General features: G+C 40.1%; 1 protein-coding gene across 2 annotated transcripts in view; it reads right to left on the bottom strand.

Moving 5' to 3' along the window:
* Positions 1 to 2,970: 2,970 nt before the first annotated feature.
* CASR (calcium sensing receptor) overlaps positions 2,971 to 25,254 on the bottom strand; it is a 78,029-nt gene continuing 55,745 nt past the window's right edge. For both annotated transcript variants that reach the window (XM_060639797.2, XM_060639798.2), the window contains exons 5-7: positions 11,026 to 11,256; positions 7,218 to 7,341; positions 2,971 to 5,930 (exon numbers count right to left, since the gene is read on the bottom strand). In XM_060639797.2, coding sequence (XP_060495780.1) covers positions 4,417 to 5,930; positions 7,218 to 7,341; positions 11,026 to 11,256 — 1,869 coding nt within the window. In that variant the 3' untranslated portion in view covers positions 2,971 to 4,416. The remainder of the gene's footprint in view (positions 5,931 to 7,217; positions 7,342 to 11,025; positions 11,257 to 25,254) is intronic.

Below are 25,254 nucleotides of genomic sequence, written 5' to 3'. Positions count from 1 at the left end.
TTGCATTGAATGTGTAGATAGCTTTGGGTAGTATTGACATTTTGACAATATTTATTCTTCCAATCCATGAGCAGGGAATGTCTTTCCATTTCTTTATATCTTCTTCAATTACCTGCATAAGCTTTCTATAGTTTTCAGCATACAGATCTTTTACATCTTTGGTTAGATTTATTCCTAGGTATTTTATGCTTCTTGGTGCAATTGTGAATGGGATCAGTTTCTTCATTTGTCTTTCTGTTGCTTCATTGTTAGTGTATAAGAATGCAACTGATTTCTGCACATTGATTTTGTATCCTGCAACTTTGCTGAATTCATGTATCAGTTCTAGCAGACTTTTGGTGGAGTCTATCGGATTTTCCATGTATAATATCATGTCATCTGCAAAAAGCGAAAGCTTGACTTCATCTTTGCCAATTTTGATGCCTTTGATTTCCTTTTGTTGTCTGATTGCTGATGCTAGAACTTCCAGCACTATGTTAAACAACAGCGGTGACAGTGGGCATCCCTGTCGTGTTCCTGATCTCAGGGAAAAAGCTCTCAGTTTTTCCCCGTTGAGGATGATGTTAGCTGTGGGCTTTTCATAAATGGCCTTTATGATCTTTAAGTATGTTCCTTCTATCCCGACTTTCTCAAGGGTTTTTATTAAGAAAGGGTGCTGGATTTTGTCAAAGGCCTTTTCTGCATCGATTGACAGGATCATATGGTTTTTCTCTTTTTTTTTGTTAATGTGATGTATCACGTTGATCGATTTGCGAATGTTGAACCAGCCCTGCATCCCAGGAATGAATCCCACTTGATCATGGTGAATAATTCTTTTTATATGCTGTTGAATTCGATTTGCTAGTATCTTATTAAGAATTTTTGCATCCATATTCATCAGGGATATTGGCCTGTAGTTCTCTTTTTTTACTGGGTCTCTGTCTGGTTTAGGAATCAAAGTAATACTGGCTTCATAGAATGAGTCTGGAAGTTTTCCTTCCCTTTCTATTTCTTGGAATAGCTTGAGAAGGATAGGTATTATCTCTGCTTTAAATGTCTGGTAGAACTCCCCTGGGAAGCCATCTGGTCCTGGACTCTTATTTGTTGGGAGATTTTTGATAACCGATTCGATTTCTTCGCTGGTTATGGGTCTGTTCAAGCTTTCTATTTCCTCCTGATTGAGTTTTGGAAGAGTGTGGGTGTTGACTGACTTTATAAAAGAGAGAAAACAAACCCCTGTTTTTGGAAGCTACTGGTTTTCAGGTTTGTTCTACTAACATATAATGGATAGAAAATGGCTGTTAATGATCTAAAACCAAAACCCAGAAAGACTAAGAACACAAGGTTTATAGTTCTCCAAACAGATTTGAAGGACTAGAATATTGGTCAGACTTTTTTTCGGGGAGGAGAGAGATGGAGCTAGTTGGTGGGGAGAGCACTAGAGGGAGACCAGGTGGATCTCTGAGAAAGGCGCTGGACTGTTTCCTGAGCTGAAAACGCTCAAGAAAGGGGGAGTAGAGTAAAAATGTTGTATTAGTTTCCGTTGCTTCTGTGACAGTACCACAAACTTAGTGGCGTAAAACAACATAAATTTATTATCTTACAGTTCTGGAGACCAGCAGTCCGAAAAGGCTCTTACTGGACTAAAATCAAGGTTTTGACAGGGTTGGTTCTTTCTGGAAGCTCTGGGGAAAATTTGTTTTCTTGCCTTTTCCATCTTCTAGAAGCCTCCATGTCTCTTGGTTCATGGTTCCTTTCCCTATTCAAAAGCAGCAATGATCTCTGGAGTTTTTCTCACATCACATCATCCTTACACTGATTCTCCGCTTCCTTCTTCCACTTCTGAGGAGCTGGTGATTACATTGTGCCCACCTGGACAATCCAAAATGATCTCCCTACCAAGGTCAGCTGATTGGCAAACTTAATCCCATCTGCAGCCTTAACTCACTCTTGCCATGTAACGTAACCATCATAGGTTCTGGAGATTAGGACGTGGGCATCTTTGGGGGGCTGTTATTCAGTCTTTGACAAATGTCTATACAGATTTGGAGACACATGCCCTGTTTTCCCTCTGGCACCTTGGAAGCTAGTCTCTATGAATTCTCCATACCATCATGGGGAGGCAGCAGTTAAGTAGAGGCCGGGAGGGAGGGGCCTGAGAGCTGCCTGGCAGTTCCTAGGCTCCAGTGTTCTCTATTCATGAGAGAGCTGGCAAGCCTGAGAGGGCCCTAGCAGTTGGGACAAAGTGACACAGCTGTGAAAATCACTGTGGATCCCATGACCGGGGACCATATGGAGATGGGAGGCCTCATAGGATGCCAATATGGAGGCATAACAATTACTGAGGACCAGATCAGAATGTTCTCAGAGATGTCAATAGGAGCTGCTGATGTTTGAGGAACCCCACCTCCCTTTACACTAAAAGCTCTCATGGAAGTGGTAAGGAAGAAACCTCTGAACTGATGCCCAGAAATCTGAACCAATTCAGAAAACTCTGAAGTTCCTGAGAAAACCCCAGTTTGACTAAGATGGAAGTTTCTGTCACTAGGCTGAATGGGAATTTGAGATAGAAACTAAGTTGTTAGAGAAAAATAAAGTTCACGTTTTACACTCCTGAATCTGTGCTGAGAGTTGTGCTGCAACTCAAATGAAGATAATGATGTTGAGTCCAACATTCTCAGATTTAATTGCTATATTTTGGCTTTGGCTTAAGAGCAGCATTTAGAGTGATCTGAGAAACTACTGCCAGACCGGTGACATTCTTCTCTTGGCGTTGTGATCATAGAGGCAGAGCATGGGGGCCTCTGGGGGGGTCTGATTGACTTTCTGGGTTTGTTGCCATGAGCAAGCGTTACTAGGGCTGATCAGAGTTCTTGGGGTTATTATGAAGAAAGTTTGTGTCATCAGTGGGCTTGTCATTAAAATCTGAATGGTAAAAAAAGTTTGTTTTATATTTTAATGAAGTGAAAAAAATAATTACAATATCAGTAATAATATTAACTAATATTTATTGAATGCTTACTATATGCTAGGCACCATGCTAAAGTACTTTACATACATCATCTCATTTAATTCACATAAGCGCTCTGAGGGGAAAGAATGATTATTACCTCTATTTTAGAGACAAAGAAGCTGGGGCTTAGTGAAGTTAAGGTTCCCTGCCTGTGGTCATCCAACTTGTAAGTGACTGGCTTGAACCCAGGTCTCTCTGTCTCCAGAGCCTGAATGCTCAGAAATATGCCATTCAACCACTTTAACCACCTATGGGCAGATTCCCACTGCTGGAGGGATTTTAGGTATGGCATTTGGCAGGGAGAGTGCCAGGCTGATGTCCTGTGAGAGCTCTCATGGAACACTTTCTTACCCCAGCAACTGGTAGGGGCTAATGACTGGGATCTTGTTTTCCACAGAGTCAGCTGTGGATCTGGCTTCGGGAAGCTTTGGGGACAGGGATTGGGGGAACTTATGGATCCCTGGGGCTTACTTGGGCTTAGCTCATGGAGGTGAGGGTGGTGGGGTAGGCAAGGATAGGCAAGGAGCTCAATAATACTGCCTTATATTAACCAGACTGACATTTTTTCAGTTTATATTGTCCATGAACTATTATAACATTATTATAACAGAAGCATTTTCTTAGAGATAAAGCTACATATAGCAATATTAATTACAGATACAGCTCATTGGATTCATGCAGTTCCTTCCCAACAATTTGAGGTGATTCTTGTGATCCTGGAATCTAAACATGGCATCACTATGACATTCTCCACCAGACATGTTGGTGTAGGAGGGATGCTAATCTTCTAGATGTCACATGATAGCAGCAGCAAGTAGGAGACCAAATATCTTATGGTTTTCATAAATAGGAGGGGACATGTTCACCTTATGCTCTTGAACACTTGAAGTTCTCTTCCCATTGTCAAGGTGCTGGGAAGCACTGATGATGTTCTGTCTTTCAGACTCTTAACTCTAGTGGTGGCCAGTCTGAACTTTTTTCACTCTGCACACTTTTGTGTCTGGGCCAGGCTGTCTGCAATGTTCAGGGCAGGCATTTCGGTGTTAAGAAAAAAAGAAGGGAATAGGTGGGTTACTAAAGTCTTGGTTTTATATCTGGGCAGTTGGATGGGATAGAATGGAGGATGAGAACAGAGGAAGAGACATGAACAGCAAATCTGACTATGATGATCTCAACACTCTGACATCTCCAACCACAGAAGGACACGGTTCTTTTTTTTTTTTTTTCTTTTTAACTTTAGAGGAAACATTAGTCAATTCACTGTTATTTAAAGCAGTGCAACTAAATTTGAGGTGTTTGGCGTGTCTTATTCCTCCTTCCACACACAGGGGAAAGGAGTCTGGGGCGATTCCTCATCCCTGTCAGAGAACACGATCCCAGGAATCCTCTCTGGATCCTCCCTGGACTGGCCACCTTCTTCCATTTTATGAATGCAGTATATTTTCTGTGACAGTGCTGCCACCACCACTGATGACAAAGCTTTGTGAACTGGACACTACAAGTGCTGGGGACATCTCTTCAGGGTCCTCCATCTCTGGTCGGAAGTCCCCGTCTACAGGCCCTTGAAGGCCTCTCTCCTGGGCACTCAGTTCTGAGTCTGTCTCCCCGCACTGTAGTGGGAGTAATGCCTGATGTCTGGTGAGGGTCTCATTGCTTTTCTGGGCCTCCAGGGAGTTCTGGTGCATAGAATTCCTGTGAGCCATGGCACTCTTCTGAGGCTCATCAAAGCTCAGTGAGAAGGTGACTGTGCCACTGCCGAAGATGACTTTCTGCTTGCATCTGGGCTGTGGCTGTGGCTGTGGCTGCTGCTGTAGGGACGAGGGCTGCTGTGGCTGCGGCTGCTGCTCTTGTTGGGTCAGGGCCAGTGGCTGCTGCTGCTTTTGCCTCTCGGGCTGTGGGAAGGGGTCTTCACTGTTGCTCTTACTGCTGATGGAGGAGGAGGGTGTGGATCCCGTGGAGCCCCCAAGGCTGCTGGACCGCTTGCGAGAGACGTTGCTGCGGCGCAGCGTGGCCCGGGCTGCTACTTTGAAAGCATGGGCAGCAGTGCTGCAGCGCACCTCCTCGATGGTGTTACGTGATGGCTTGAAGAGGATGATGTAGACCTTGTTGAAGAAGATGCAGGCCAGCAAGCCAAAGCTGGCTGCCAGGATGGCGATCACTTCCACGGCAGAGACAAACTTGCCATAGGTGCTGGCGTAGGCTGGAATGAAGGAGATCCAGACGATGAAGAAGATGAGCATGCTGAAGGTGATGAACTTGGCTTCATTGAAATTCTCTGGCAGCTTCCGGGACTTGAAGGCAAAGAAGAAGCAGATGGCAGCCAGTAGGCAGGTGTAGCCAATTAAGAAGCCCAGGGCCATTAGCGAGCCCTCGTGGCATGTGATAAAGATGATCTCATCCTCCAGCTCGTGGTTGCGGTAGCTTGAGGGTGGTGCAGTGTAGAGCCAGATCACACAGATGACAATCTGCATGAAGGTGCAGAGGAAGACCAGCAGGAACTGCAGGTTGAGCCCCCACCACTTGCGGTGGAAGCTCGTGGGGATCTTGGCCTCAAACACCAGGAGGACACGGTTGGTTTTCACTAGGATGCATGATATGCAGAGCACAAAGCTGATGCCAAAGGCTGGCTGGCGCAGGCGGCATGTCCAGTCCTGGGGCTCACCAATGAAGAACAGGGAGCTGGAGAAGCAGCAGAGCAAGGAGAAGAGGAGGAGGTAGGAGAGCTCTCGATTGGTAGCCTTGACAATGGGTGTGTTACGGAACTTGAGGAAGACACCCAGCACGAAGGCTGTCAGGAAAATGCCCAGCACAGCAAAGAGAGTGAGTGCAATCCCAAAGGGCTCCGTCCAGGACAGAAACTCAATCTCCTTGGCAATGCAAGAAGTGTGGTTCTCATTGGACCAGAAGTCATCGGGGCACTTGTCACAGGCACTTGCATCTGTAAAATGTTTCAGGGAAGAGTTAGTCACTGTGGGGCATAGACTAAGACCTGAGTGTAAAAGTGTTGGTAAGGGTATACAGATTATTGGATGCGGTCACTTTAAACTTTCTTTGTTAGTGAAATGATCGAACTCTGACTTATGTTTGTTAACATACTTATTTAATTTCATGTATTTTTAATAGTTCTGTTATTTTTTTCCTTTGTACATGGTGGGGGGGGGTGGTGCTACCCCTATTAGCACTACTTGCTGATGGTCTTTAGCAGAGAATGATCAATCTTGCTGGGCAGGTGGCTGGCTGCCTACATACCAGGAATCTAGCATAGTTTACCAACTTCTCACAGTATTCACACTCAGCTTGATACATTTTGGATATATGGATGGACTTTGTGGACATGTCAGAGCAGACTTCCTCTTCGACCAAGGCAGAATATCCCACACAAACGACCTGTGCCTTCCTCACTCCACATTCATGACTTTCCAATGAGGGAGACTGCAGACACATTCAGTCAGTAGACATTTATTAAGGCTCTACTATGTCCCAAACACCTTGCAGTTTTGGGGAGTTAAAGGAACATGGGCTTTCAGTCAGAGATATGGATGGGAATCCTGGCTCTTCTGTTTACTAGCTGTTTGGTCAGGCTCCTTAACCTCTCTGAGCCTCAGTTTCAATCATCTATGCAAAGAAAGCAATAATCCCATTATTGTGGTAAGGATGAAATGAGATAATAACAGTAATAATAACAATTATAGTTAATATGTGTAAAGCATCTCCAAATGCCAGTTAAGGTTTTTACTTAACATTTATCTAGAACTTAGCATGTGCTATAACAGTATTAACTCATTTAATTCCCCCAACTCTGTAAAATAGGTTTATTATTATTTCCACTTTGTAGATGAAGAAACTGAGGTACAGGAAAAGCGTAAGTAAGACAGCAAATACAATGCCAGGCACCCAACAGGCAATATATCATGGCCTATTAATTGTGTAGTGTAGAACAGACAGAACTTTGTCTATTTAGGGCTACTGAGCTGTAAGAAAAGGAATATCAAATTGGAGAGTGGCATCAAAGTAAAACGAAAGATGTGTAACCTTTTATGGTATTACAAGGCATCCAATATTTCTTTTCTATCCCCCTCAATGCCCAGCCCAACGTGACTCTCAGACATACCTTGTTAAATGAGAAATTGTGCGAAGTACCTCCTCAGCCTACCCCTTCCAGGGACTTGGCTGACCCCAGTGCTCCAAAGTGAACTGAGCACTGCAGGAGAGCATGTTCCTTTACCTGTTTCATCACTGTACTCCCCATCAGGACATTCCACACACTCAAAGCAGCAGGTGGGCTCCCCCTCAATGATTCCTTTTCTGGTCCCTGCCAAGCAGTCTCGACTGCAGTTGGAGAAAGGTACCTAGAGAACCAAGAGCACAAAAGTGAAGGGCTGCAGCTGTGGGATCAGTCTCCCCTTTTGACACAGGCACGGAAGAGGAGTTTGTGCACAAGGACCAGTACAACAGACTTCAGACTCATTCCAGACAGAGGAAGCCCCAGAGATCCTTGTTCTTATTATCAATGAAAGGGAGGTGGGAAAAAAAAAAAGAAAGGGAGAGGTGTCCTTGGGCAAGTGCCTGCAGGTGTGCGTGCGCGCGCGCGCACACACACACACACACACACACACACACACACACACACACACATCCATGGGAGTCTGGAAAGATTAATTGTTGCCACTCTACACAGTGACCAAAATCCTCCTTAAATAACCCCCCCATTCCATTCCCTCCAAGTCCCAGAATGGGACATCTGTTTGCTTTCCATGGAAACAAGAGTTTAAGGCAAGCTAAAAGATGCAGGGACACAGGTCTACATACATATAGAGGGATAATCACAAAGGGAGATGCTGAGATGAGAGGAAATTTGTTTAGAAAATGGGATTCTGAACTTTGCAGTGAATTGCAATTCCTGCAACTTTATTTTAGGCTTTATAGGGTGACTTCTGAGATCCTTGAACCACTCAGCAAGGCAGGCAGGACAGGCATAGAGGAGCCAAAAGTAAATGGATCAGAAAAATATGTCAGGTAACTACTACCCAAAAGAAATCTGCAATAGTGATATTAATTTCAGATAACATAGATTTTATTTATTTATTTCATTAGTGGACTTCAGGTGCATGGAATTTGATTAATCATAATCCTTGTTTTCCCATCATTACTTGTTCATATTTCAATCACTTTTAGCCAGTCATTTTTAATGACTACCCCCCCAAAAAGCTAGGACTAGAACAGTAACCTGCACTTAACTGTATGCTTTCCTCTAACCTCTTGCTTCCTTCCCTACTATATATTCATACCTGAGATGACCACCATTCTCTGTTTATCACAGGCAAATGACATTAAACATTCTTTCTTTTTTAAAAAAAACACTAAACTTTCAAGGGACAGATGAATCTAATCTTATGTGAACTCTACCAGAGATTGGGGGGAAAAAAGGGGAACATCTTCTAACTCATTCTTATATAAAGGCCAGTATAACTCTGATTCCAAAACCAGATGAGAACAGTATGAAAAAGAAAAAAAAAATTACAGGCCCATCTCACTACTTTAAGTTGTCTTTAGAAGCAGACCTGAGTTGTGGATTTGTCTACAAGTGTTTGCAAGGAAAGTTCTCCCAAGAAACCAGGAAGAGAATGGAGCAAGTCAGACACAGAAGGGAAGAAGACAGCAAGGGTATGATCTTGAGCAAAGTCCCTTAGAGGGTAGCTTCTGCCTGATCCCATAGGGGAACTCTGGACTGTAAGTTATTCCTTAGAGCTGTCCTGACCTAAGGAAAAGGGAGCCAGGGTTTTTGTACTTCCACACCACTCATTGTTAAGGATCTTTTTAGGGAAATGTAAATTTGTAGACTCTTCTGCCTTTCTGAGCCCTGTGGGCAAAGTGGGTTCTATTAGCTCGCTGGTAGTTTTCTGAAAAAGTGTGGTGAGTTCTGTTGGAAGCAAAAATATATAGAAGTCCTGGAGATATACGCAAAGTGTAAGGAATCTGAAAGGACCTGAGAAGAGTACAGCTACTTTTTATCACTTGAATATAGATGAAAACACTAAAATAATTAACAAACTCAAAGGACATAGGAAAGAATATGTAGCATGATCATGTTAGGTTTGTGCCAAGAATGCAAACAAGTTCAGTACTAGAAAATCTATACTGCATCTATATATATATAATCCACTGCATTAATAAATTAATGGAGAATAATCATGATCATCAGTAGATAAAGAAAAAGCATTTGATGAAATTCAACACAAAATAGCAATTAAAAACTTACCTGAAAAAGGGAGATAGGAAGAAATATCTTTAACTTAAAAAGGGCAATATAAAAACTTCTTAGGTAAACATCATTCTACATGAAAAAATAAAAGCATTTCTTTTAAAACAAGAATGCCCACTATAACCACTATTATTAAATATTGCAGAGTTCATAGCTAGTGGGATAAGACAAGAAAAATAAGGGCATAAATATTGGAAAGAACTCAGTAAAACTTGTTATTTACAGATGATATGATTGTCCACGTAGAAAACTTAAAAGAATCAGCAACCAAATTATTAGAAATAATTGGGGAGCAGCCTCAGACTGCCACAGACTTTTCTTACCCAAGTTTCATTAGTTTTTCTTAAAAAGGCACTTCAGCTTTTGTTTGCTTTGGTTGATTACCATATCCTTAAATGGTTGTTTTTGACAGTTTTGTCCAATTTATTGCTTTATTGTTTCAGAAGCTCTTCTTCTCATTCCATATGATCATGTCAAGTAACACAGAAGGGTGCATACTATTTCCAAAATGTTTCTTTAAAAAAATTTTTTAAAAAATATTTATTTATTTATTTATTTATTTATTTATTTATTTATTTATTTTGAGAGAGAAATGGAGTGCAAGCAGGGGAGGTGCAGAGAGAGAGGGAGACACAGAATCTGAAGCAGGCTCCAGGTTCTGAGCTGTCAGCACAGAGCATGATGCAGGGCTCAAACTCAAGGACCGCAAGATCATGACCTGAGCCGAAATCAGACGCTTAACCGACTGAGCCACCAAGGCACCCCTCAAAATGTCTCTTTAATAAGACTCTTCCCTTCTCTCCCCACCTACCTGCTTGACTTGGAGACATCTTACAAAGTTAAACACATGGAAATCAACAAAGGAAATTTTGTACTATATCAGAAAAATAACTGGTTTGACGAGGATTTTTTAGAAAACTTGAAGAGAAAATAATTGGCATTATTTTCTAATGAAAGAGGGATATAAATGACAGTATTGGACCTGATGATTGCTAAGATTCTTGGGACCTTGGGAAGGAAAAGAAAGGAAAAGAACTAGTGAAGGACATTAGTACTTTCTTTTTTTTTTTTTTTTTTTTTTTTTTTAACGTTTATTTATTTTTGAGACAGAGAGAGACAGAGCATGAACAGGGGAGGAGCAGAGAGAGATGGAGACACAGAATCTGAAACAGGCTCCAGGCTGTTAGCACAGAGCCCGACGCGGGGCACGAACCCACGGACCGTGAGATCATGACCTGAGCCGAAGTCGGATGCTTAACCGACCAAGCCACCCAGGCGCCCCAGTACTTTCAACTATAGTAACACAGTACCCTCAGAGATGTTATCTTTCCCAAGTTACCAACCCATTTGATTTTCTAAGAAATTGTCCTTTTGATTTATAGGTCAGCCCGGAGCTATTTGGATAACAGGGAACTACCTCTGTGTGAATTGTCCAGACCCTACCTTGAGTGATATTTCTGTTTGCTTAAATATTTCACTCTGGTTGGGGAAAGTTTTAGTCAAGGAAACTATTAACCATTTAGCCAAGGGATCAGATTTGTAAAGAATAAGAATTTTCTGAGGATTATCATCTGTATACTAAACACTCATGGATTTCATGGAGAACCTTGGCATTAGAGCTATATGACAAGAGCTAACAAGAGTTAGTGAGTTGAGGGAAGTGGTCTCATCATTTTGCAAGTCCAGTGGTGAAGCCTAAGGCCCTTCCGAAGTCTAGCACAGTTTCCTGCCTGTGGTGGAGGCATCTGTGGTTCTGATGGACAGCACATACCTCCCTGGAGAATCCACTCCACAGGATTTTCTCCTCATTGATGAAGAGCCTTTCTCCTTTCTTGGCATAGACGTTGTAATATCCGACTTCCTTAAACACTATGGAGCCATCCTCTGGAGAGAGGTGCCAGTTGATGATGGAATAGTTCCCCACCAGGTCCCCACATTCATCGAAAGTCACCTGCTCCCCCATATTGTTGGTAAAGTTTAGGTGCCGTAGGTGCTTCAGGACCTAAAGAGGAACAGAGACTTTGAGTACAAGCCACAGGGCTACCACATATGTTTAAGTATGTTATGTACTGCATGAGGACAGTAAACTATCTTGTTCTAACAAAGTGGAAGGAACATAACTTTAGGAAGAGGCACCTTTTTCTAATTTACACTAAGGTAATTGTATGTGTTAGCAGTAGCCCTGGTAAGCCACAGGCTTTACTTGATACTCAAATTGTAACTGGGGCGAAAACACCTTCTTGAAGTCAGGAAAGTAGACTGGGCACATCTCACCATGGCCCCTGGCCAAATCAAGTCTTCTGCAGGTACATCATCAACTGGTGGTGCCCCAGGAAGGGCAGGGTTTGTAACCCAGAGCCATTTCTGGTGCCTTCTGAGATGGGTTTTGGGGAAGGAGTGGAGGCATGAAGTACTTTTAAGATCTGTTCCATCTTTCTTTATGCTGCTGCCTCTGTGAAAGTGTCTTGCTGCCAAAAATCATGGAGTGGGGTGAGTGGAAGGAAGAAAGAAATGAGGCTGTGGGTGGAGCCCTCACCATCACTGTTGTAACAGTCATGGCCAATCCCTTAATCTTCGCAGGGTTTTATATGTCATATAACTCTTGTATAAAAAAGTAATGATAATAATTGTTAAACTTTAGGGGCGCCTGGGTGGCTCAGTCGGTTAAGCGGCCGACTTCGGCTAAGGTCATGATCTTGCGGTCCGTGAGTTTGAGCCCCATGTCGGGCTCTGTGCTCACGGCTCAGAGCCTGGAGCCTGTTTCAGATTCTGTGTCTCCCTCTCTCTGACCCTCCCCCGTTCATGCTCTGTCTCTCTGTCTCAAAAATAAATAAACGTTAAAAAAAATTTTTTTTTTAATTAAAAAAATTAAAAAAAATAATTGTTAAACTTTATTGGTCATTTTACTACATTTTAGGCGCAAATGCTAAATGCCTTATATTTATTATCTAATCTTATCCTTACAACAAATAGTACTATCACCCCCATTTTACTGATGGGGAAAGTGAGGCATAGGAACAGAAGTATCTTGTTTAGGGTTACACAGTTAGCAAGTGGTGCAAAGCCTGCGCTCTTAATGGCTATGCTCTATTGTAGTATTGTTAGGCACCTGGCTTTGCTTCCTATGTGCCCCTGACATGGGTCAGGAGGAGACAGTGAACACTCAGCCCCTTCATGTGGGATGTGCCAGGGGTCCCAAGGCATCAAGAGAGAATAACACATGGTCCAGCCTGTGAATATAAGTGTTCTTGCTTCTACTGCACCTCACAAGTCACCGAGATTTATCACCCTCCTCCAGCTCTGAGCATGTTTCCTCACCTTGTAATGAGAGGGCTGGTCCAGAGAGGTTGAGGAATCTCTGCAAACTCTGGTATGGACTCTTCTCTCTGTTCTGTGGCTTCATGGTCCCTGAGGTACATCTAGAGGCACCTCTCCCTTTTATCATTATTTTTATCGTTACCCCTAAAAAACCAACATCTAATCTGACACTGGGGAAAAGTTTGGGTTGAGTCTGTCTAATGGATGGCTTTACTGAGGCCTTGCACCTATTATCCAGGTTAATATTCATGACAAACTAGGTGACTTAGCTAGGCCCCTTCAGGGCACCTTTAATATTCTACCCATTCCAGAGATGACACTGCTTTTTAAAACTATATATCTGTATTCACTTTACTTTCAAATAAACATTTATTGTAAGGAAAATTAAATAGGGAAAAGGAGTCACCTGAATTTGCTCATAAACAGCTCTGGGACAAGTTTGGAGACAGAGTCAATGGCAGACCATGTATGCACACAAGCATACCACCCTGGTTGCCTCACCTAACCTTCTGTATGGGATTTACTACTTTAGTGTCCTCACTGCTACCCTGGCAGACTCTGGCTGCCCTGACTTTTGCCCAGAGCTATGGGGAAAAAGGGGGTGTCCTTCCCTTCCTGCTATCTGTTCTTCTATTCTGCAGTCAGAACTGCTGAGCTATCCTCCAAAAAGATGGAGAATGAATCCTACTGAGGATTCATGCTACCTGTGTTCTCCTGAGGCTTCCTTGATGGTCATCCATCTTATATTTTTTCCTCCATTTTTACTGACCTTTTAAAACTGTCTGCAGAGCAGTACCCCAGATATTTTCCTTTTTTATACCTCCAGTTCTCCTTCCTTTTCCTCCATGCTCTTGGAATGACCTGGCCTCCTCCTATACAGAATGATGTACATCCTTTTGTTTGTACCCCAACACATCCTTGTCCTGACACAGCTTTTCTTCCCTGAGAGGAACATACAGTCCTTCTGCTGTGTACAGCTGAGCTTCTCTTGCAGCACTTAGAACCTCATTCCTTCCACCCACTCTGGAACCTCCATTCCATAGTCATGCTTTTCTTTTCCCACATCCTGCTGGGGATCTATCATGGCTCAGATGAAATATTCTTCAAACTTCTCTAGGTAGCTTCCAAAACCTTCCATACTTTGGTTTCATGTACCTACCATTACTTGTTAGTGCAAATGTTTTATCCTAGTCATACAGTTTCCACTGTCCTATCCACAATCATGCTAACTCTGTCTTTGCTCTGATGTGTGTAAAAGGAGATGAGAAGAGTGGAGAGGTAGGGAACTACCTCTTATTTACACTTCCTATGTGCCAGGCATTGTACTAAAGCTTTACACACAATATCTCATTTAATCCTCACAACCACTCTATTATTATATTCATTTTATAGATGAAGAAACTGAGGCATAGAAGTCAAGAAACTTGCCGGTCATAAGCTAGAAAGTTCTTGAGCTGTGATTTAAACAGGGGCGTTTCCTGCTGCACTCTCCTGCCTCTAATATAAATGATTTAGAATGTCCATGGCAAATATTTGTCAGTAATATTTCCTCATTAAATATATTTTGAAAAAGCATCACTGTTATTTGAAGAATAATTTTAAAAGCATATATACAGCAATAAAACTGGAGTATTGAGCATAAATTTACTTCCTTCTTATTCAGGTTTAATTCCTTGGTTCTCAATATGCCAGGCAACAAGCTTCCTCTCTCCTTTTCTCTGTCTTTAAGTTCTCTGCAGTGAAAGTCTCCAGGCATTAGTGGATGAATAAGGAAGGGAACAGGGACAGTCATTTTATAATTAAATTGTTATCTTCTACATTGGTCAGGCTGGACAGAAACGTGACTCAAAGATCACCACTGGCTGTAATCCTTTTGTGTTGCTATTGGCATGGGATGGAGATTTCTACCATAATCCTAACATGAAAGAAGAAGAAGTCAATCAAAAATCATTTTCTTAAAGTTTCCATTAAAAAATTATTGTAAACACAGGGTGAGATGTGTGTGCTGTTAGAATCAGTCAACAAGTAAATATTTATAGACTATCTACTATGTGTTCTGAGCTAGGCTGCAGTAGTATAAGACATAGTAATATAGTCCTCATGAGCTAACTTATAGGGTATCAGCTCTAAATAGAGCTAAATTCAGAAGGGATGGAAATTTAAAAGGGCTAAAGAGGTCAATACAGGCTTGAGGCATGGTAGAAATTTGGATTGGCAAAGGACAGAAAGAAGGAGGGTGTTAAAAACAGTGGGAATAGCATGGACAAAGATCAAGTTAGGAATAAGCATGAAGTGTTCTGGGGGCAGTAAAGAAACCAGTCTCTCAAAATTCGTGTACATGCTAGAGAACAAGAGGAAATAAAGTAGATAGGTAAAGAGGATTCAAGGCAAAGAGGCTGGATTTCATATTAAAAGGCACAGGATCAGATAATAACAGGTTGATGAGAATGTAGAGAAATCTCCATACACCGTTGGTGGGGATGTAAAATGGTGCAGAGACTTTGGAAAATAGTTTGACACTTTCTCAAAAAGTTAAACATAAGAGTTACCACTTGACCCAGGAATTCCACTCTTATGTGTAATCCCAAGAAAAATGAAAACAGATATCCAAACAAAAACCTGAACACTACTGTTCATAATTCATAATAATAAAAAATGGAAGCAACTTAAATGTATATCACTCGAATCAATGGATAAATAAAATATGTTATATCCATATGATGGGATACTATTCAAGCCATAAAAAGGAATGAAGTACTGATACATGCTACAACAAGGATGAACCTTGAAAACATGCCAAGTGGAAGAAGTCAGTCACACAGACCACATATTTTATGATTCCCTTTATATGAACTGTGCAGAAATATCCAAATATAGAGAGACAGAAAGTAGATTCGTGGTATTTAGGAATGGGGGGATGAGAAAGTAGGGGGTGATAGCTAAAGGGTATGAAGTTTCTTTTTGATGTGGTGGAAAGATTCCAAACTGATTGTGGTTATGGTTATACAACTCTGTGAATATACTAAAAACCACTGTAGTAGGTGAACTGTATGATATGTGAATTATATATCAATAAAGCTGTTACCAAAAAAGGAGGTATTGAAAGGGATTTCAAATGTCCAAATATGACTTCATTGGTGGAGCAGGTAGAGACCTTGATAACAAGGTAACCTTGAGTACATTTGGTATCAAGAGTTTACTAATGAGACATTGCAATTCTAGCCTCAGATGGGACAGGGAGATAAGGATAGGCAGAAGGTAAAAGCAGGGCAAACATCTTATCCAGAAAAGGAAGAACCCAGGATCTTTGTGGCTAGAAATTTTATACCCAAAATTTATTAGACAAATCTCCTCTAAAGTTAAAGACACTATCTTATTCCTTTCTGTGTCCCCAGTGATTTGTAGAGGGCCCGAATTTGAATGGATACTCAAACTATGTCTGTTGAATGTTTAGTTGACAGTCTAGGCATTAAACTAACACTGTTGAGTTTGTCAAGTGGTGCTCATGATGAGGTGTTCACCAGTCTGAGGATAAGTAAAAAAATAAATAAGGTCAATATGGTGTCTATATCAGTTAAAAGAGCAAGTAGGTAGAAAATCAATAAAGGTGTAAAAGACTTGAACAATACTTGATCAATAGCACTTGACCTAATTGATATTCATAGAACACGCAACCCAATAGCAGTAGAATACACACTCTTTTCAAGGGTACGGAGAATATTTACCAAGATAAACCATATTCTGGATAATAAAACCAAGTTTCCATAAATTTAAAAATATTCAAACAAAGTATGTTTTTTGACTCCTGAGAATTTAAATTAGAAATCAGTAACAGAAAGATATTTGAAAAATCTCCAGATACTTGGAAACCAAATAACATACTTCTAAATAATATATGGGTTAAAGAAGAAGTGGAAAGGAAAGTTAGAATGTATTTTGAATTAAATGAAAATGAAAACATAGCATACAAAATTGGGGGGATGCAGCTAAAGCAACATCTAGAGGGAGATTTTTAACAATAAAATTACTATAGTATAAGAGAAGAAAGGTCTCAAATTAATGACCCCACTTTCCAACCTAAGAAACTAGAAAAAGAAGAGCAAATTAAATTCAAATAAAGCAGGAGAAAGGAAGTAATAAAGCTCAGAGCAAAAATCAATGGAATAGAAAACAGAAACATAGAAAATCACTAAAACTAAAAGCTGGTTCTTTGGGAAGATCAATAAAATTGATGACTCTCTTCTCAGACTTATCAGAAAAAAAGATGAAGATGCGTATTTCCAAACAAAGAATGAGAGAAGTGACGTCACTAGAGATCTTGCAGACATTTTCAGGATAATCTGAGAGTATTATAAATAATTTAATAAGCAATATTCTAAACAAATTTATGCCAATAAATTCGACAACTTAGACACCGTCTTTGAAAGACACAATCAAAGCTGTCTTCAAAGCTGTCTTCAAAGGAATAGTTCTATAAGTATTAAAGAAATTGAATTTGCAGTTCAGAATTTTCCCACAAAGAAAATTGGCCCAATTCACTGATAAATTCTGCCAAATATTTAAGGAAGAAGGTAATACCAATTCCACACAAACTCTTTCAGAACATTGACAGGGAGGCAATACTTCCTAACCCATTCTTTGAAGGCAGTATTACTCAGATACCAAAACTAGACAAAGATATTATTAGAAAATAAAACTATTGACCAATATCTCTCATGAACATAGAGGAATAATTTCATAACCAAATTTTAGTTGTCTACCTTCCTACATTGTTGTAGGAATGCAAGGGTGAACATTCAACTACATTAACATACTACAAAAGGGAAACCATATGATGATCTCGATAAATACAGAAAAAGTAGTTGGTAACATCCAATCTCCATTCCTGATAAAAAATTTCCATAATCTAGGAGTAAAAAGGAACCTCCTGAATCCTCTACAAAACCTATGGTTAACATTATGCTTAGTGGTGAGAGATTGAATGTTTTTCCTCTAAGATCAGGAACAAGAGAATAATGTCCATTCTCACTGTGGCTATAGAGTATTATACTGGAGGTGCTAGCCAGTGCAGTTGGGCTGAAGTCAGCTGATTCAGACTGAAAATATAAAGTTCTAAGTTCTACACTCAAACAAAAACAAACAAACAAAGGAACTTTCAGATAAGGTTGAAAAGGTTTAGGATTCACTTTTTGAAAAACTTACCATTGAAGGTCATAAAAATTAAAGTTTTATATAATCAGTTATAACTTAAACCTATTTTTAAAAGCAAAATACTCAAAATTATACTGTGGGATTAAGGTCCAATACAGTTTCTCCCTTTGAGGTATCACTGTAACTTAAAAGTCCCCCCCCAAAACTGTTCCATATAAGATTGATGACAGAAGTATGCCAGAAGATGAAGAGAGCAATCAACACTTGAGATATAGGACTGATATCCCCTTAATATAGAGAGATCCAGAATTATTCTATTAGCTATAATAAATTCATTCAAAGTAATAGCAGGAAAGATCAGGCCCCCCTTTTAAAAAATAAAATCAGTCAAAATAGATTTTTTTTAAGTTTCTTTTCTCCTTTTGGGTTTTTTTCATTAGTACAAATTAGGCTAAATTTTTTTTCCTGATAAGATCCTTAGGAAGCCTGTGTCAATTAAAAAACAATAGATGTTGGCAAGAATGTGGAGAAACAGGAACCCTTGTGCACTGTTGGTGGGAATCAAACTGGTGCAGCCACTCTGGAAAACAGTGTGGAGGTTTCTCAAGAAATTAAAAAAAAGAACCACTCTACGACCCAGCAATAGCACTACTAGGAATTTATCCAAAGGATATAGGAGTTCTGATTCATAGGGGCACATGTATCCCAATGTTTATAGCAGCACTATCAACAATAGCCAAATTATGGAAAGAGCCTAAATGTCTATCACCTGATGAATGGATAAAGAAGATGTGGTTTATATATACAATGGGATACTACTTGGCAATGAGAAAGAATGAAATTTGCCATTTGCAACAATGTGGATGGAACTGGAGGGTATTATGCTAAGTTAAATAAGTCAGGCAGAGAAAGATAACATGTGTTTTCACTCATATGTGGAATTTGAGAAACTGAACAGAAGACCATGGGGGAAGGGAAGGGAAAAAAAATAGTTTCAAACAGAGAGGGAGGCAACCTGTAAGAGACTCTTAAATATAAAGAACAAACAGGGTTGGTAGGGGGCAAGCAGGGGAGAGGGAAAATGGGTGATGGGTACTGAGGAGGGCACTTGTTGGGATGAGCACTGGGTGTTCTATGTAAGCGATGAATCACTGGAATCTACCCCCAAAACCAAAAGCACGCTGTATACACTGGATGTTAGCTACCTTGACAATAAATTATATTAAAAAAATAAAATAAGAATAAAATTTAATGGTTTCTGTATCTTCATGTCTCCATAATCCTGTTTATACTCTTAAAATCTTTATTGAAGTGGTGTGTTTCCTCTGTCATTTACCTCTTTAATGAAGAGTTAAGTTTCAGCCCGAATTTTATTGTTTTTTTGTTTTTTTTTTTTTGTTTTTTTTTTTTTTGTTTTTGCATGGGCATTTTCTACTGACTTCTTTCAGACCACTCACCTTCTCTTTTACCTGTGCCTATGGCTCTACTGTTTTGTTATTCACTTAACCTCTATTTACCCCTGTTACTTACCATTGTCTCATTCTCTTTATTTGTTCATTCAAAAAGTATTTATTAAGCACCTAATATGGGCCAAACAGGCACTTTTTTTAGTGACAAGAGACACAATTATATTCGAGATGGACAGAGAGATGTTTGCTATACTCTAATTTCGTCAGTTGTGTCCACTCTTACTTATTTTCACACTGTACTTTGTTTCTGTGTCTGTACTGTGAAACCATTGACTGACCCAGCCTCTTAGGAGTTAGCAAGGATGTGCCTAAAGGGACAATTTGGCACATGGTTCTTTTAACAGTAACCTTGGTTGCTGCCTGGGGGCAGATGTGGCTAGGTACGTGACTTTGGGCAAATCATTTTGGCTTCTCTGGGTCTTACTTTCCTCACCTACAAAAGAATACTACTCAAGACTAGTGTTTGCTGAACACTTATTATATATAGTCAGTATCCTGAGCACTTTATACATGTTAACTAAGGTCATCCTTATAATGAATTTCTACATCTCCATTTTTCAGGTGAGGAAAGTGAGGCACAGGCACATTAAGTGACTGCCCATGGCCATACAGTTGTTAGGTAGCAACTGGGATTTAGATCTAGTTAGCCTGGCTCTAGAGTCCAAACTTGTCAACCATTACATTATATATTATCCATTCAGCTGTAGGAGTCAGATTAGGTAGTCTATCACATTGTCTATTGCTAGTTACAAAGGTTAACTAATATAAAATATAGGTTGAGAAGATGGGCTTATTTTTAAAGTGGGATCATGGAGGCATGTATAATGCTTGTGGCAACACAAGCGGCCTTAATTGGAAAAGTGATCCATACTAAACGACATCCAGAACTCCATGCATGGCCTGTACTTTCCCACTCCAGGGTCTTTTCATTGTTTTATATTTTTAATCAACTTTATTGCAGTAAAGTTGACAGAGGATAAAATATGTCTATTTTAAGAGTACTGAGTTTTGGCAAATGTACATGTCTGTGTAACCACCACTACTATCACCCCAAAAAGTTCCCAGATGTCCCTTCCAAGTTAATCTTCACCCCCACTTGCAGCCCTAGGGAGCTGTGGATCTCTTTTCTTTCTATCATTAGAGAAAGGATATCATATAAATGTAATTACAGGATGTATTTTTTTTTTAGGTCGATTTTTTTCACTCAGCATGATGTTTTTGGGTTTTACCTATGTTACCTTTGCATTTGACATTTTCTCTAAGGAACACTTTCCAAAAATCCTGTCCATCCTTCAAAGCCCATCCCAGATGATATCTTTTGTTTTCTTCCTTACTTCAAATCCTAACCTTTAAGGTACGTAGTGTTTCATCCTCACAGTCAGTTTTACCTTGTCCATTAATAATCACTTAATTGTTTTCTAAGGCATATCTCTAAGTCATCTCTTTAGATATCTTTAATATTTCTTTTGGCATTCTGTCAAGTTTTGCATTTGAGCACTTAATTTTCTACATAATACCTTGCATATCAAGGAAGGTGGAGATGGAAACCATTTCATCCTTAAAAGGAATGACAGGGAATCTTTAAATTGATAATTACTGACCCACAAAAATCAACATACATTATAAAATAAGTTAGATATTTCCCCAAGCGAGAACACTCTTCTTTTGCAGTTTTAAAAGAGGGACTAATAGTTCCATTAAAAAAGAAAATATAAAAATTTCCTTGAGATTTGTAATCCAGCATAATATGCTTCTAAGTTATTTTATTTAGGGAGAAATATGAGGAAAATAAGAATAAATGAAGGGGAAGAGAAAGGAAAAAAGCTAAAAGAAAGACTGACACATAGAAGATAACATACAGACAGAGAAGCTGACAGGGTTTTAAAGAAAATTAAACACTGGGAAAGACACATTAAGAGAGAGACACATAGTTTACAACATGCACACACAGAGATGATCACATATTATCTTTTATGTGGTAATATTTCCATCTTGTGGCCTTTTAGGGTATTTCCTCTAAAAGATTTTAAAGTCAAACTGTTGCTCATTATAAGCATAAATGGGAATTACCTCTTGGCACATACTCTAATGGCTAATTGAAATAAACCAAAGACTAGACACTAAAACCCCCCCCACTGTTGTCTAGGATTTCTAGTTCTTACACATGGCATCACTTAACACAGAGGGAACATGGGATGGGGTATACAAAGCACCCTGTTCACACAGAGGTGAATGAAGAATGGTTTGCGCAGATAAGGAGTCTATTGTTTCTTGCCCACTTCCTACACTAAGAGTGCTGGGAGATCCAGACTGATCCTTATCTCCCCTCCATTTCTTCTGGTTTTCATCCCAATTCACACCCCTCTCCAAATCCCAACAGTATTAGCAATTTCTGGAAAGATCAATTTGATTTGGCTTCTGTTATCACCATGGTTTTGTCATCATGCATACCTATTTTTTGACTAGTGAGTGGTTGGTGTAAGGTGGGGGAAGTAGGAAGCATGCCTTGTGCACAGTCATCCTGAGAGAAGGAAGAAGGTGATTCCACACTTACATGATTTTCCATACAAATTTGATTGTTGGGCATGTGGTCCAGGCTTATCTAATCAAAACCAAGAATACCTAAACCAGAGTGATTGATGTAAGTAAGGGTGGGTTGTTAGATTGAACAGTTCTCTGCAAAGGGCTCTAGGTAGTGTTGTCAGGCCAAATCAACTAGATCACTACTCTTTCTTTCATTTATTCTACACATACACAGGTGTCAGGCATTCTGGACACAGTGTTGAACAGTCCAGTGGAGGAGTCAGTGTGAAGAGAGAGGTGAGGAGCAGTGGAGAAGGACTTGGGGATCTCCATGGAGGTCAGGAGGGAATTGTGTGCTGTGCGCTCATAAATTATCTGTTAGTGTTACTTTTAAGGATATGAATTGATAAATTTAGTGGGAAAAACATCAACAAAAGAAAGAACTTGTGATTGACCTAATTTAATCAGAAGTTTAATTAGTAAGAATATATTTCAGTCAACTAAAGAGTTGTGGAAATTTAAGCTGAATATATAAATGGCAAAAATGAGGAAGAAAGATTGTAAAACGTGTATGTGGGAGTATGACTTGAGAAGACTTCTAGGAGAAAGTGAATTTTGAAGAAGTTAAAAATTTGTGGTGGACAGTGTTACGTGGGACAAAAATGGATGGTGCTTCAGGTGTGGGATATAATCTAAACAAAAATGCTATGCCAAAAATTCGTAAGTGCTTTATGGGGAGGTGCCAGTCAGGTTGGCTTATGAGAGAATTGAGAGAAGGTAGGGGTTGAAATCTAGGCTGAGATACTTACATTAGATTGTATAGATTATAGGGGTGATAGGTTTCCATATAGGTCTTAATAATGAGAGTGAATAGGGGTGCCTGGGTGGCTCAGTCTGTTAAGTGTCCGACTTCAGCTCAGGTCATGATCTCATGGTTTGTGGGTTTGAGCCCTGTGTCAGGCTCCATGCTGACAGCTCGGAGCCTGGAGCCTGCTTCGGATTCTGGGTCTCCCTCTCTCTCTCTCTCTCTGTCTCTCTCTGCCCCTCCCTCTCTCTCGCTCCCTCAAAAAATGAACAAACATTAAAAAAAATTTTTTAAATAATGAGAGTGAATAATTGCTGGTCTATCTCCTGATACAAAAGACATGGCCAACATCTTAAATTCTAGAATTCCCACCCAACTGCCTGGGTTCCTGAGGCTTAAAGGAAGCTTTTACAGAAAGCACACAGGACATTTTGGCCAATGACCACATGTTATTCCTCCCTAGAGCTGTGACTCTATTTTTCTGTCTCCTCTCCTGAATGAATTGTGCCAGACTGTGTATGAGCCAGGAGGGCACATCTTAACTTGTAAGTAGGGTCAACTGAGGTGTCTGTGTGGTGGATATTTTTTTAAATTTTGTCTGCTTTGCTTCTCTTTTTTCCTCCTTTGGTAACACCCTGATTTCCCTTTGGGGGTCCACTCCCCCTCTAACTCTCCCTATGTAATTTGAAAGGACTCCACTCCTAGCTTCAGTGATAGATATGTGATCTTAGACTGGTCGATCAGTGTGGTTTCTGGGACTTATACAGGAGATCTTGGGAAATAAGAGCCGAGTAGTAAAGATTTTATGAGCCTGAAGCTATTATAGAGGTTGAAAACTGCTAACCCTGAGGAATAAGGAACAGAGATGGAGATGAAAGCATCTACTTGTATCTGGAATACTTCTGAAATTTTCAGTATTATGGGCTACTAATAATATGAGTTTCTTCTGTTTAAGCCAGTTTGGTTTGGGTTTTCTACAGTATGGAACTAAAAGTCCCACTCTTGACTGTAGCCTCATTCTTACAGCTTTTTTCATATATGCCCAAGCTTTGGTCTTGACAATCTAGATCTTACTTCCTTGTTTGGAAAGGAGTCATTGAAGAACAGAAATGTCAAATTACCCACTGGAAGCCTCTTTTCCCTTCAACCCCACCCTGGTCCTGTCGGCTTTTCAAGAGCTGGAGTCTTCCTTTTAGGAGACATGGAAGGGAAGGGAGGAAAGACAACAGTATTTGCTAAAAGATTGTTCCTTTGTTCCTCCATCTTAAAACTCCACTCTTTATCATAATGGCTCTTGAAGTCTTTTTTGGTCTTTGACTGTCATTAGAGTGCTTCTTTGCCAGGGTTCAGGAAACAGGTGATGCAGTGCAAGGAAGGAGACTTTAAGTACCTCATAGAGATGAGAAACTTTAGCCAACAATGATGTCTGAGTGTGGTTTTCCCCACAAGAGAAGGGCTGAGAAGCACTTGCAGGTCCTGGCTCATTCTGCCAGCCTCGACACCGCTCCTTACCCTATGATAGTCTCTAAAATGACTGACATAGGTTGTATATTCTTTGTTTCTTTATACCTTTTCCCAAGGGTCTGTGGTGGTAGGGTTCTACATACACAGCTGTTGTAGTTATCATTTTTAACCTGGTTGCCTAATTAGAAGCATATTGAAATGCTACTATAATATCATCTGTTTAGAACTTGAAAGTTTATAAATTGCTTTCACATATGTCATCACATCTCATCTTTAAAAGAACCTTGGGCAGAAAGTGGGCTAGATATTGAGGCCATTTTACAGATGAAGAGACTGACTTAGAACAGTGGCTTGCCAGGGATGATGCAGCTAATTTATGGGTGAGCTGGAGCTCAAGCTGGAGACTGGGTCATTCAGCTCATGTTCAGGAATGTCTCCTCTCCCCTCCCCCTATAATCATGCACTCTCTGATAGGTCAGTCTGGAACTGAGGAAAAAATAAAAGCAGTATAAAACAAGGTTTGATTGAAAAATCAAGGTAACTACACAAGACACGAACAACTATGTAGGATTTAAGTCAGACCAGACTTTTATCTTCAGAAATTTTATGAAATGAGAAAAATTATGATGTCTCTTCTATGTGCAATTCAATTCAAAAATACAAAACAAGACTAAAGTCTAAAATGAGTGTAGGAATTCCACCTAAGTTCCAGTTATTTTCTATGATAACTACTTCAGTGTTTATTTTTATTTTTATTTTTATTTTTTTTTATTTTTTTTTTTTTCCTGTGCCCTTGATTTGCTTGTGTCCTAAGCTTAGTTGGCCTGTTGGGTGGTCTATCACATTATATTGTGAATAATACTTTGGTAAAAGTAGTGGCTAAATGCGATAACACTAGCATATGGAATTTAATAGGTACTAAACTAATACTTGTTATAAGAGGACAAGATCTGTAATTTACCATAATTGTAAAAATACTCCATGTACTCCATTTAATACATAGTATTAAATCTGTTCCAGGATATTTAAAAGCTCTTAGGGGCTGGGGCACCTGGGTGGCTCAGTTGGTTAGGCAACCGACTTCGGCTCAGGTCATGATCTCACAGTTTGTGGGTTTGAGCCCTGCGTTGGGATCTGTGCTGACATCTCAGAGCCTGGATCCTACTTCAGATTCTGTGTCTCCCCCTCTCTCTACCCCACCCTTGCTCACGCTCTGTGTCTCTCTGTCTCTCAATAATAAATAAACATTAAAAAATTTTTTTAAAAGCTC

Source organism: Panthera onca, chromosome C2 (assembly GCF_046562875.1).
Source record: "Panthera onca isolate mPanOnc1 chromosome C2, mPanOnc1 haplotype 2, whole genome shotgun sequence".
Taxonomy (NCBI): domain Eukaryota; kingdom Metazoa; phylum Chordata; class Mammalia; order Carnivora; family Felidae; genus Panthera; species Panthera onca.
Note: the sequence above shows the minus strand (reverse complement) of the source record. Positions and strands in the feature narration are given on the sequence as shown.